This window comes from Ochotona princeps, chromosome 10 (assembly GCF_030435755.1).
Source record: "Ochotona princeps isolate mOchPri1 chromosome 10, mOchPri1.hap1, whole genome shotgun sequence".
NCBI lineage: Eukaryota > Metazoa > Chordata > Mammalia > Lagomorpha > Ochotonidae > Ochotona > Ochotona princeps.
In genome coordinates, this window is record NC_080841.1 from 14,197,540 (window position 1) to 14,209,722 (window position 12,183).

General features: G+C 51.7%; 1 protein-coding gene across 1 annotated transcript; it reads right to left on the bottom strand.

The window, feature by feature from the left end:
- Positions 1-2,377: 2,377 nt before the first annotated feature.
- Positions 2,378-6,828, bottom strand: LOC101522274 (NADH-cytochrome b5 reductase 1). The gene is made up of 9 exons (XM_004578751.4): positions 6,683-6,828; positions 6,256-6,405; positions 6,058-6,130; positions 5,586-5,692; positions 5,228-5,357; positions 4,515-4,598; positions 3,601-3,686; positions 3,039-3,138; positions 2,378-2,777 (listed from the first exon to the last, which is right to left on the bottom strand). The coding sequence occupies exons 1-9, from the start codon at positions 6,689-6,691 to the stop codon at positions 2,605-2,607; spliced, it is 912 nt and encodes a 303-aa protein (XP_004578808.1). The 5' UTR covers positions 6,692-6,828; the 3' UTR covers positions 2,378-2,604.
- Positions 6,829-12,183: the final 5,355 nt, after the last annotated feature.

The window sequence follows — 12,183 nt, forward strand, 5'->3', positions numbered from 1 at the left end:
TATCAACCCAGAGTCTCAATGTGACACACATTCCAGGGTTCTGCCCAGGTGGCTTCGATAGTTCTGAAATTTTGTCAATCTTATCCAAGGATGAGGGAACACCTTCAATGTCCATTAGCTGACATAGTCTACCTTAGGGTCTCCATTTGCCTAGATATTTGCTGTCATCATTTGGGTGGAGCAGTTGTCCAATTTGTTCTGTCCTTCTTGGATGGTACAGATTACCTCTGAAGGCCTCAATGGGCTGCCATACCTTCCATGTGGATTTGGGCCAGCTGTCCACTACTTGGTCTTTTCCGCTGAGAAGGACTGGTTCGCGCAGGAGGGCCAAAGACCTGAGTCAGTCAACCCATGGGGCTCACAGACCCAGCAACTGCTGCGCCGACAGACCCAAGGACCTGGGCCCCACCGGACCCAGCTAGGCAGTTGTTATGCACCCACTTGAAGGTGTAGCCAGAATTTCAGTGGGCTTGGATAGTCTCAACCTCTGCAGCCCATCTTCTCTGTCAAAAAGCAGTTGACCACTTTCTGGTTTTAAGCTTGGGTTTGGCTCTGCCTATCCCAAATTCAGATATAGGCTCTGCCAGCCACTGACCAATTATGTATATGCGTAATCTTTGACTCAGACAATTATCTATCATAAGGCTTAAGCTATACAATGTAGAGTTGTTAGCCTAGTATGCAGTACATGGCTGTGAGCCAAAATATGTTAATTGTTTCTCTTTTTTCTCTGAATCGTTCTCATGTCCTTCCTCCCTGTCTGCACCGGCTGGTTCGATCTCCTTTAGTGTTAGTGAAACTGTTGTACTGTCACTTGTCTTAGTCTGAGCTCTCTGGGTGTCTAAGACCAGTCTTGGTCACAGGTGTGCCCTCAAGGCCTAGCACATGACAGATTCTTACATGCTGGGTAAAGAAGGGACCCACATGAATCAAGGGTTGGAGAACTTCCATCTAGGAAATTCTACTTGCTGAGTTGCCCCCCTAACTGAACTCAACAATTGTAAGCCAGATTTGCCTTTCTAGAGGCTGGCATTGTGATGCAGTGACTTAAGCTCCCCCACCCCGATCCTACACTGGTTCAAGTCCTGGCTGCTCTGCTTCTGATCCAGCCCCCTGCTACTGCACCTAGGAAAGCAGCAAAGGATGGCCCAATATCTTGGGCCCCTGCACACACATGGGAGACCCAGAGTTCTGAGCTCCTGGCTTCAGAGCTTCAGTCTGGCCTAGTGGCTATGTTGAGAATGAATCAGTAACTGATCTTTCTCTCAAATTAGTTTAAAAAAAAAGTTTGCCTTTCTAGAGGCAGTGTAGCCCAGATGGTCTTAGGGAGCAAAGCCATACTGCTCAGCCATGATACCACCCGCTGGATCCCCAGAACTCTGCTCTAGGGAGGGCTGGCTTCTGGGGACCCCCCTAGGTTTTCTCTCAGGGTCCTCAGAGACAACACCACACAGCTCCACGCAAAAAAGGCTGGCACCCTCCCTCCTGAACCAGACTTGTTGTTTTGCCCCAGCAATCAATAAGAAGAATATGAAGCTACTGACTTGGGGGAAGGGTGTGGTTTGGGCCACACACTGATGGCAGAGGCGGACACTTGGAACAGAGGGACCCGGGAGGCCATCCCTGTCCAGGCATCAGGAGGCCTGGTGGGGGCCAATGATGTCAGGTTACTTTTTAAAGCAGGCTTCTGTGCCACACGACAGGGTGACCCAGATTTGTTTGCCAGGTACCCCAAAGAATAAATGTGAAGACAGGACCAGGAGAAGAAAGGGGAGGGAGGCCAAGCTTCAGGAGACTACCATGAGGGGTACCAAGGCTCAGAAATACCCTGTGGTGTGTGCCCTCTGTCCCCCACTCAGGATCTTCCGGAGAGAAGCTGAGCCCTAGCTTGGCTGGAAACAGCTGCTGCTAACCAGATCAGCTCAAATTTCAGCTCTGAAACACTCAAGAGAATTCTGTGCCTGGTAGCCCTTCCTCCTAAGGCCCTGAGGCATCTGGAAAAGAGCTCCTTACACAATAACACCTTAAGGTATTACACGGGGTCGCCTCAGCCCCATTTATTTGCAGAGCCAGAGGTTCCAGCTACAACCAACGTCTTCAAAGACTTTCCTCTTGCCTGGGCAGAAGCACACAAATATGCCTTTGAAATTCCTTTGCTGGAGGTCCAGAGGCATGGAGAAACCATTTTCTTCTTTCAAGGCATCTCCAGAAGACAATCTGTAGGCCACTGCACTTGCACCCACACACCCATTTACAGACTTTGCACTAGGGGGTGAGAGGACGATTAAGTGAAATATATCAGAGACCAGGAGAAGTCAGGAGAATGATGTCATCAAGGATCCAGGCCATCTTAGAAAAAATGTCCCGGTTCCCTTCCTTCCGACTCTGCAGGCCTCAACTGGGTCTTTAATCACAGGGAGATTTGTGGGGCATTCCAGGGAACCCCTCAACCCTGGCCCTTGCCCATTACTACAGGAATGCTGTGCCTGCAGGGAGCACCCTTTGGATGTCAGCTCTGGAGAAACATTCAAAAAGCTGATCAGTCTTGTGGAAGACATAGAGGGCCCAGGGCGCTGGAGCACTCACAGTAAAGCCAAGAGCTGCTCAGTAGGTAAATCGCATCTTCTGTGAGTAGCCCAGCTTGTCCAGGTTGGGGTGGCAGGCTAGCTGCACCATCGGCGGCGGCCCACAGAGCAGCAGCAGCACATCATTGCCAGGCGCTGGCAGGTGCTCCCGGATCATCTCAGCAGTCACAAAGCCCTTGCCGTAGGCCCAATCTGAAGCACAAGAAGGAAGTGGGGAGAAGAACTGAAGCTCAAAGAATGAACAGACCCATTGAAAAGCTATCAAGCTGTGGCAGCAGCCTGCCACTGATCCAATAGATAGAAATCAGGAAGGAGGGGTTCAAGAGACTGAGAGGGAGTGGTGTGGCAGTGGCAGTTGGGCAGTAAAGCCAGGATTCAGAGAGGAGCAAGGCCTTGGTTCTGATGATGAGATGATCTGGAATTAGGGGTAGGTGGGTGGGTAGGGATGGGTACCTTCTGGGGGATTATCCAGGGTGAACCAAAGCTTGAAGCGACTGGGGTACCGGGCCTGCAGTTCCTCCAGGTCCTCTCGCAAGATGATGTCCTTTTCTGTCTGGAATGCAAAGGAGATGCAGTTTTGAGGAGACTTCTCAGGCCCACATGAGAAAAGTCCTCTGCAGTGACAACTTCTCAAGAGAGAAAAGAAGGCTAAAGGAAGGCTAAAGTTTGTGGAACTAAGCTAGGCTTGCAGTGCTTTTAGGGTGTGTTCAGGTGAGGGGAAGGAGAGAAACAGCCCCTCTGCTCACATTATGAAGGAAGACTGGTTGGTTTATTTAACCGAGAAGATACAAGGCGCTACGATCAGCACGAGAGGCCTTCCATGTTTTCTTTCCTCCAGGGCCTGGCAGTTCGGCTCAGGGCTCCATGCCCTTTCTTCCTTTATAGTGGCTTGCAGAGGGAACCCTGGGCAAAGGCTAGGACAGACAGTAGGCCAGTTCTGCCCAACAGAACCACATCTGTCAGTCTCATTGATACAACAACCTAGAAGTCCCAGGGATGGGGAGTGCAAACCAACCTGGTTGGCAAAAAGGAGAGAGCACTGGGTTGGATCCTCAGGGTCCTTCAGGATGGCCCGGATCAGCTGCAGCATTGGGGTGATTCCTGCATGAAGACACCCCTCAGTGGGACGCGGTGGTCGCATGTTAGACCCTGACAAGCTCCTTCCTTCTCAGTCCTACTCATGCACAGCCCCTCTCAATATTCCTCCAGTAAATTCTCCAACTCCCTCCAGCAGATCCTCCAAAACTTGTCTTCTTAGACACCTTCAGTAGTCACATTAAGTTCCTATTGTGGAAGCCTTGCTAGGAAGCCACACGAAGACTTCCTCTGAGTGTCCTCTGGAGAGCAGTGCTCAAATGCCACAGATGGTGATGGACTTCTTGATTCAGGGCCAAGAGCCCCGTAACACTGGGCTGGGAAGAAGTTACATGCATGTACTTTGCAGTCAGGTAGAGCTGGGTACTAACCCTGCCTCTAATTAGACAAGCCCATGGAAATCATTTAAACAATTTAACTTGTCTGAATCTCCAGTTTTGGAAAGGCTAACATCTACTTCACAGATCGTGTCTAATACACAGAAGTGGATTGGCCTGTGAAGGGTCTCTTACTAGTTCACATGATGTCTAATACTTGGAAGTGTCCAATGGTGACATGTTTTCCTCCTGGCTGCCATTGCCAGGTGCTTCTCCTAATATTCACCTAATGAGAATAGAGCCATTCAGTGTGAAGACAGCTTTCCAGGATTCATTGCTGTTTTTCTACCTGGTTTCCACCTGCTAGTGGCTACGTTTCCCATAAGTCTAGGCAGTGCCGGAATTCCCCTGGCTAACAGCTTAGCTATAATTACCACATCTCCAGAGGGTCCATTTGGAGTCTTCATGGCCATAATCAAGAAAGGTGGGACAAAGGGCCCCTCCAAGTGACACAAACCTGTCCCTCCAGCGATCATTCCCAGTTTCTTTGCCACTCGGGGTTCTGGTGGAGATTTCTTATTAGGTTGAATGTGAAAATTCCCTAGGAAAAGTCAACAGTAGAGAGGAATTAGACAAAGTCAAAATAAGGGACCGAGAAAACAACAGGAGAATTAAACGTAAGCCTCAGGCTAGGTTAGCAGCTCTGAAATCTGATCCTGGAACTTGGGTGGTTTGAGTAGAGCCAGCCCTGACAAGAATACACTTGAGGGACAATGGGGCCAGGACTGTCTGCCCACCAGGGATTACTGAGCCACATGAGGCAAGCGTCAGCTGTCTCTGGCAGAGGGTCCCTCCTTGGGGAGGGTGACGGGCATGGGGCCAAGAGCCTGCTTTTCTAAGGGGCTTGCTAATACCCCCAGCTGTTCCCAGGAGAAGGACTAGAGCCAGCCCTGGATCTTTCCACAGCACAGCCTGAGGGACCAGGCTTTGAGAGGAGGAGTGGAGAGGGCGTGTTTGCATGAGTCATCCCCATAACTCTCCTGGCTGGCAAATTCCAGCATACAGCACTCGGCTTCCTGTGGTCGATGGAGCTGAGCAAATCTACCCTCCTGTGGAATCAGTGCTGTGTTCAGAAGGAGCAGCAGGCCTGGCCCTTATGCTTGTGCACATAGACACACAGAAATATGTTAGGAGGACTGTGGACTTCTCCAGGAGAAGATGGGCCATTACCTTTCCCAGTGTAAGTGAGCAATCCACTTGGCCCCCGAAATTCCACCACGTCCCCAATCTTCAGGCTGTTCAGGTACTGAGACATCTTTCCTCCTTCAGGAAACTTGGGATGGACTCCTTTCAAATAGATCTGATAAGATGCAAGACTTTACCTTATTTGGAATGTCACTGGTTTCTGAGCTCATGTCAGCTGATCCTCCCCAGGCCAGAGCACACACACTCACGTGCACATACACACACAATCTCTTCCCAACTCACATTCCTTCCCCATGGTCACAATGGATAGGTCACCTTCTGCTATCAAACCAGAAGGAGTATGGCAAGGATCCTTTAGGACTCCCTTCTATTCTCCCCTTACCTTGATGACAAGATCCACATAGCCTCGGTCTTCATCACTGGTGACAGGTGTATACGGCCTGATGACCAGGCTGCCATCGATTCGTGCAGAGAGGTACACATGTTTGCCTGGGAACAAGTGGAGAGCTGTGGAAGGGCCGCTTGGGTATGCTGCTTCCCTGGTACCTTCAGAACACTCAGAGGTTTGGGAGAAGGGAACCCAAGAATGCCCTCATCAGTATTTGGACCCCAAAGGGGCCCTCAGCAGGATCCGTTGAAAGGTCTGGGAAGCAGCAGGTGAGCCGCAGCTCTGGGCAGTGGGATAAAAGGTGTTTCCTGAGGGAGGGAAAAGGGGCCCAGAAGAATCTTGCAGATGGCTGGGAGCCCAGAGTGTGTGGAGGAGACAGACTGTGCAGCAGGTGGCCTGGGAGACATCCCAAGGGCAAGAACCCTGGCAGGAGACCCGGAAAGCAGCCCACTCCACACTTCCTTACCCACAGGCAGCCCCAGGATGTGGTGGGCGGTGGGCAGGGCAAAGCGGAACCTCTTGGTGTTGTGGCTCACAGTCTGGAGGGCGGATACACAAGGATTTCACCAAGGGTCTGGCCTTGCCAAGCTCGTGGGGCCTGCCAGACACTGCGGATACTCTCCCCCTCCACACGGGAATGCTAGTTTCTTTCCCAACGACTCACCGTCTTGTCCACCAGTCGCAACAGATACTTCTCATTGGGGTCCAGAAGAGTGACCCGGGGCCGGCGGGACCTTCGAACCACATAGGTGCCCACAGCCAGGCTGAGCAGCGTGAGCAGCCCCACCCCCAGGGAGGCTAGCAGGACTGGGCTCTGTGGAGAGAGGAGCGAGTGTGACCGCGGGAGCGCGGACAGAGCCCAGGGCGTGCGGAGGTGCTCCGGTTCCCAGCGCGCAAGGCTGCTGGCGTTTGAAGGGTCGCCCGGCGGGACCCGGGACCCAGAGATGCGCTGTCAGGACCCCAGCATGCAGGGCAGTCTCAGAGCGCTATGGGGCACGATAGGCGGACACAGCTGCAGGACCGGAGCTGAGTGCCCAGAACCAGCTGTGGCGGGGGTTCCCCGAGTACAGGGGATGCACCAGGGGTCTCACCTGCTGCATGTCGATGACCCGACGCCTTGTCCTCCACCACCGGCCGGCTGACTGATCCCACAATGCGCCGCGGGGCGGGGTGGTGGCGGGGTCTGTGGGCGGAGTCACAGGAGGCAGGGCCTGGCGGGAGGCGGGGCTTCCAGGAAGGGCGGAGCTAGCGGAGACCAGCCTTGCGCCCCGCCCCTTCTCTTCGCTTCTCCGGGTCTTCAAAAAGTGCAGCTGCCGTCCCTGCCACCCGAACCCCCGAACGACGGCTGATTGTAACCTCTGGCGAAGAGTACGTAGAGTTAGAGAGAGTCGGAGCAGGGAGGGGGCAGGAGGGCCTGGGAGGCGGGTCTGTCAGGAGGGCGCGTGTCGCGGGCGGCGGGTCTGTCAGGAGGGCGCGTGTCGCGGGCGGCGGGTCTGTCAGGAGGGCGCGTGTCCCCGCCATCCCACGGTGCCGGCCCTGGGGCCGTCAGGAGAATTCTAATGCTCTGCTCTGTGTTCTTGCCCAGGCCTCTCGCTCCGCCCCGCATGGCCTGGGCTAACTAGGCGTGCTGGGTGCGGTGAGGGCCTGGAGGAGCTTCTGTCCCGCCGAGGCCCTGAGGGGAGAAGGACTAAACCCCGGGGTTCGGTCAGAGCAGCAGCTGGAGGAACCCGAACCACGGGGAAAGGGGCGGGGAGAGGGGAGCAGATTTGGAGCCCCGCCTTTGCCACACTGACCAATCCTTCGTTTTCCTTTTTTTTCCGGTCTTTATAAAATATGTATTTGAAAGGTAGGGTTACACTCAGAGAAATAGATAATGAGACGCAAAATCTTCCACCTGCTAGCCCACTCCCTAAATGGCTAAAACAGCCAGAGCTGGGCTTGCCAGAAGCCAGGAGCCAGAAATTTCTTCTGAGTCTCCCAGGCAGGTGCAGGGTCCTAAGGCTTTGGGCAGTCCTCCACTGCTTTCCCAGGACACAAGCAGGGCACTGGATGGGAAGTGGAGCAGCCAGGAGACGAACCAGCGCTCCTATGGTGCTGCAGGTAGAGGATTAACTTGACAACTCACCTCATTGGCCCCTCAATATTTAATGCTATAAATATGTAAAATAAAATATTAATATAAAATAAAATATTTGAAAATGTGTAACATTTACTCAACAAAAGTCTTTTTTGAAAACTTGAAATAGAAAAATCTTTTCAGGGCTCGGCGCTGTGGCTAGCGGCTAAAGTCCTCGCCTTGAACACACCAGGATCCCATATGGGCACCGTTTTTTTTTTTTTTTCTTTTTTTCTTTTTTTTTTTTTTATTTTATTGTATTGTTGTGGACAATCTTTACATAGTTAATTGCGGTTAAAAAAAAAGTTCAGGGGGTATAGGGAAGTGGGTAATACTATTATGTCCATATTGTTTCCATCATGTATCTGAGGTAAAGGGGGATATTGAGGGAGAAGCCCCACCCGGTTTCCCGCCCACCCCAAGTCCCGGGTATGGGGCATGCTCTGAGATATTTGCTCAAGAGGTTTTAATAGTTCTCCAGTTATGAATCGCTGCCAGTTTCGCTCGATGAGGTCGTCCACTGATTGATATGGTCCATCATAAAGTCTCCGTTTGCCCCATATTTCGCTGCCAACATATAGCTGAGATGAATGATTGACCTGTTCTGTCTTCTGTCTTTTCTTGGTTAGAGTTCTGAGTCCAGCAGTTCGATTGGGGAGATCTCCAAAGAAACCTTGAGGTATTCCCAGACCAGATTCTTGTATGTTCTAGCAAGCACAGGGCCCGGCACAGTCCATCACCACAGTCAGCTGGTGGTTGCAATTGCTGGGTTGGTTCTGTTTTCAGTCCTGACTTCCACTGGAACCAATGGGTGTTGCAGTCCAGTCTGGTTCTGCCCAGCACATACTCGGCCCTTACATCAACCAGTGGGAGCTGCAGCCTAGTCGGGGCGACCCACAATAACCCTCATCAGGCCCGCCCCCTACCCTGGTTTGCCAGTATGTGTAGCAGTAGACCAGTCTGTCCCACGTCCCATTTGGCTCTTGTACTTGTCAGTGGGTATTAAAGCTTAGTTCCATCTAACCAACTCAACCATCCAGCCCTCACCGATGTTGTTGAGTGCCTCTCTGTCTAGCACCCCAGCCCCCATCCTAGTTTTCATGCCCTCCCGCGGGACTAGTGACCCAAGAAGGGGGAACCCACTTTTTCCCTCCCAGGTCTCTCTCAGTCCCGGTTTATGCACTCTAGGTGGTTCTGTGGTTTGACTTGACAGAATTAGTCCCCAGTGCCAGCTTCTGCCAGCTGATGCTGCGGCTAAGCCAAAACATCAATCACCCACTCTAATTTATGCTTACACCCACAGGAATAATCAGCCCAGCCTGGCTTTTCCCTGATCTAGTCCACATGCAGCGCACAGGTGTTATAGCCTTGCTTAGTCTGGTCTGTCCCCATCCCAACCCACGCTCTCCAGTGGGAGTAGCTGTCCGGCGAGGGGACCAGCCCCTTAATTCCCCTGCCAGCTCTGTCCCTTCCTGGATCTCGCACGTGCTGGTTGGGTGCTGCAGTCAAATCCAGTACAGGCAACCTCACCCTGGCATTCCATAATGTGCACTGGTTTTGTCGCGACCAAACCCGGCTCAACCCACACCCTGTTCTGGTGATCGGATTTGCCAGTGGATGACATGAACTGATTCAGCCTGGTCTGCCCCTGACCCATGCCGAATGTGTGCCAGTGGGAAACTTTCCATGGCCTATTCTGGGCTGTTTCCTATCATGCTTCTTGCGCTTACCTGCAGGGACTGTGTCCTGCCAGAGGAGTTGCCCAGGCTCCTCCATCAGAACCCCTCCCGGTGCCAGATTTTGCACATACCAGGGGGTCCTTGAGCCAACCCTACTCAGTTCACCTCCTGTCCTAGCAGGAACAGTGGCTTTTCCTGGCTGGCTTTCACCCCATTCTGGTTCTTGTTGTTGGATGTTTCAGCCCAGCCATGGCTCATCCATACCCACATACAGCTCACACATGGCTCAGTAGGGGGTTGAGACCCAGCCTAGTCAGTCCCACATCTACCCTGGTTCTCCATGACACCAGATGGTGTTGGGGTCTGAACTGGCCTGGTGCATCCAATCCCAGCCCACACTAGTGCCAAAGGAGACTACAACTGTTTCCTAGATAGAACATAGCCCCCATTCCTGCACACGCACCCCTTGGTGGGAACCTCAACCCTGTTAGGGTTTCCAACTAGGGGAACTTGTATTTCCACAGGGTTGGGCCCACACAACCCCATAGAGTCTACCCCCAGACCAAGTTCTCTCGCGTGCTGAATACAATCTTGACCCTGCCAAATGTGACCACTCCACCACTCCACCAAACAGTTGGGTAATGGTACCCATCACTGCCAAAGAGGCCCCCATCCATAGTATTGGTGTGGGCTGGTGTGTGACGATTAGTGATGTTCTAGGCAAACAGGCCATTTCTGTATTCCGAATTGGGTTGGTGTATCTGACTAATCATAATTGTCTCCTGGGTAATTCCCTCCAAACCACCAGGTCTCAGTCCCCACGCATGCCTAAAACTTCCATGACCCTCTCACTGGAAATAACCCAAGATTCACTACTCACTTACACTAAAATTGGACTTAGTCATGGGTGTCCCCAAGCAGCAAACATATCTTAACAAACCCCAGAGCAGGCCGCCGGGCGGCCAGCAGGCAAAGCCTGGCACCACATAGTGCACTGGCCGCCCTGGGTGAGGCCAAGGACTCGTTCACTGCCTTGCGGCAGTGTCTTTGGCATGAGCCCCCAGCATTGGGTCCGACCCAGCAGGGGCACCCCCCACAGCCACCACACTGTGAGGAGCGGTACTTGCCCCCAAACCCAAGGCCCGAACCGGGCACCAGTTATAGTCCCGCAGCTCCACTTCCCATCCAGCTCCCTGCTTGTGGCCTGGGAAAGTAGTCAAGGACTCTGCACCCGTGTGGGAAACCTGGAGAAAGTTCCTGGCTCCTGGCTTCGGACTGGCACAGCACCAGCTGTTGCAGTCACTTGGGGAGTGAATCATCGGACAGAAGATGTTCCTCTCTGTCTCTCCTCCTCTCTGTATATCTGACATTGTAATGAAAATAAAATAAATCTTTAAAAAAAAGAAAAATCTTTTAAACCTGATAAGGGATATAGAGTGTAAATCTAGCTCTCAAATAAAATTAAATATAACTTGAGCCCAAGGCGATGGCCTAGCAGCTAAAATCCTCGTCTTGCGCAAGTTGGGATCTTATATGGGTGCTGACTCTAATCCTGACAGCCCCGCTTCCCATCCAGTGCCCTGCTTGTGGCCTGGGAAAACAGTAGATGATGGCCTAAAGCCTTGGGACCCTGCATCTGTATGGGAGACCCGGAAGAGACTCCTGGCTCCTGGCTTCAGATTGGCTCGGCTTCAGCCCTTGTGGCCGCTTGGGGAGTGAATCAATGGATGGAAGACCTTCCTCTCTGTCTCTCCTCCTCTCTGTATCTCAGCCTTCCCAATAAAAATAAAATAACTCTTTTAAAAAATTAAACGTGTCTTTAAAAATAGAAATTAAGGGTCCAGCATGGAAGTCTAGCAGCTAAAGTCCTTGCCTTGAACACACCAGGATCCCATTTGGATGCTAGTTCTAATCCCGGGAGTTCCATTTCCCATCCAGCTCCCTGCTTGTGGCCTGGGAGGGCAGTTGAGGACAGCCCAATGCCTTGGGGCCCTGCACCCATGTAGGAGACCTGGAAGAGGCTCCTGGTGCTTGGCTTTGGATTGACACAGCACCATCCGTCACGGTCACTTGGGGAGTGAATCATCGGACAGTAGATCTTCCTCTCTGTCTCTCCTTCTCTCTGTATATCTGCCTTTCCAATTAAAAAAAGACTTTCTGTGGTTAAAGAAAATTCAGTGTTTAAAAAAAAAATAAATAAATAGAAATTAAAAGGAGTGGCACGATAGCCCAATGGCCGAAATCCTTGCCTTGCATGTGCTGGGATCCCATATAAGTGCCAGTTCATGTCCCAGATGCTCCACTTCCCATCCAGCTCCCTGCTTGTGGCCTGGGAAAGCAGTCAAGGATGTCCCAAAGCCTTGGGACCCTGCACCCATGTGGGAGACGTGGAAAAAGCTCCTGGCTCCTGGCTTTGGATTGGCTCAGCACCAGCCTTTGAGGCTGCTTGCAGAGTGAATCAATAGATGGAGAGTCTTTCTCTTTGTAATTCTGACTTTCCAAAATTAAATTGATAAATAAATAATTAAATAAGATAGAAATTTAACAAGAAAATACTGAGTCAGCATTGCTTTCTTGGAACAAATTCCCCTTGACTGATTTATTATTCACTTTTTCTGGATTTGATTTGTGAATATCTATGTTTGTGATAGTTATTGGTCTGTGGTCTTCTGCTTTTTGTACCGCCTTCACCTGATTTTCATTCGTCAACTGGGTTGTTCGAATCAAGATCCAAATAAGGTCTATGCATGAAAACCTATTGTATTGCTGTGTTAGATTCCCTTCTTCCTTCATATTT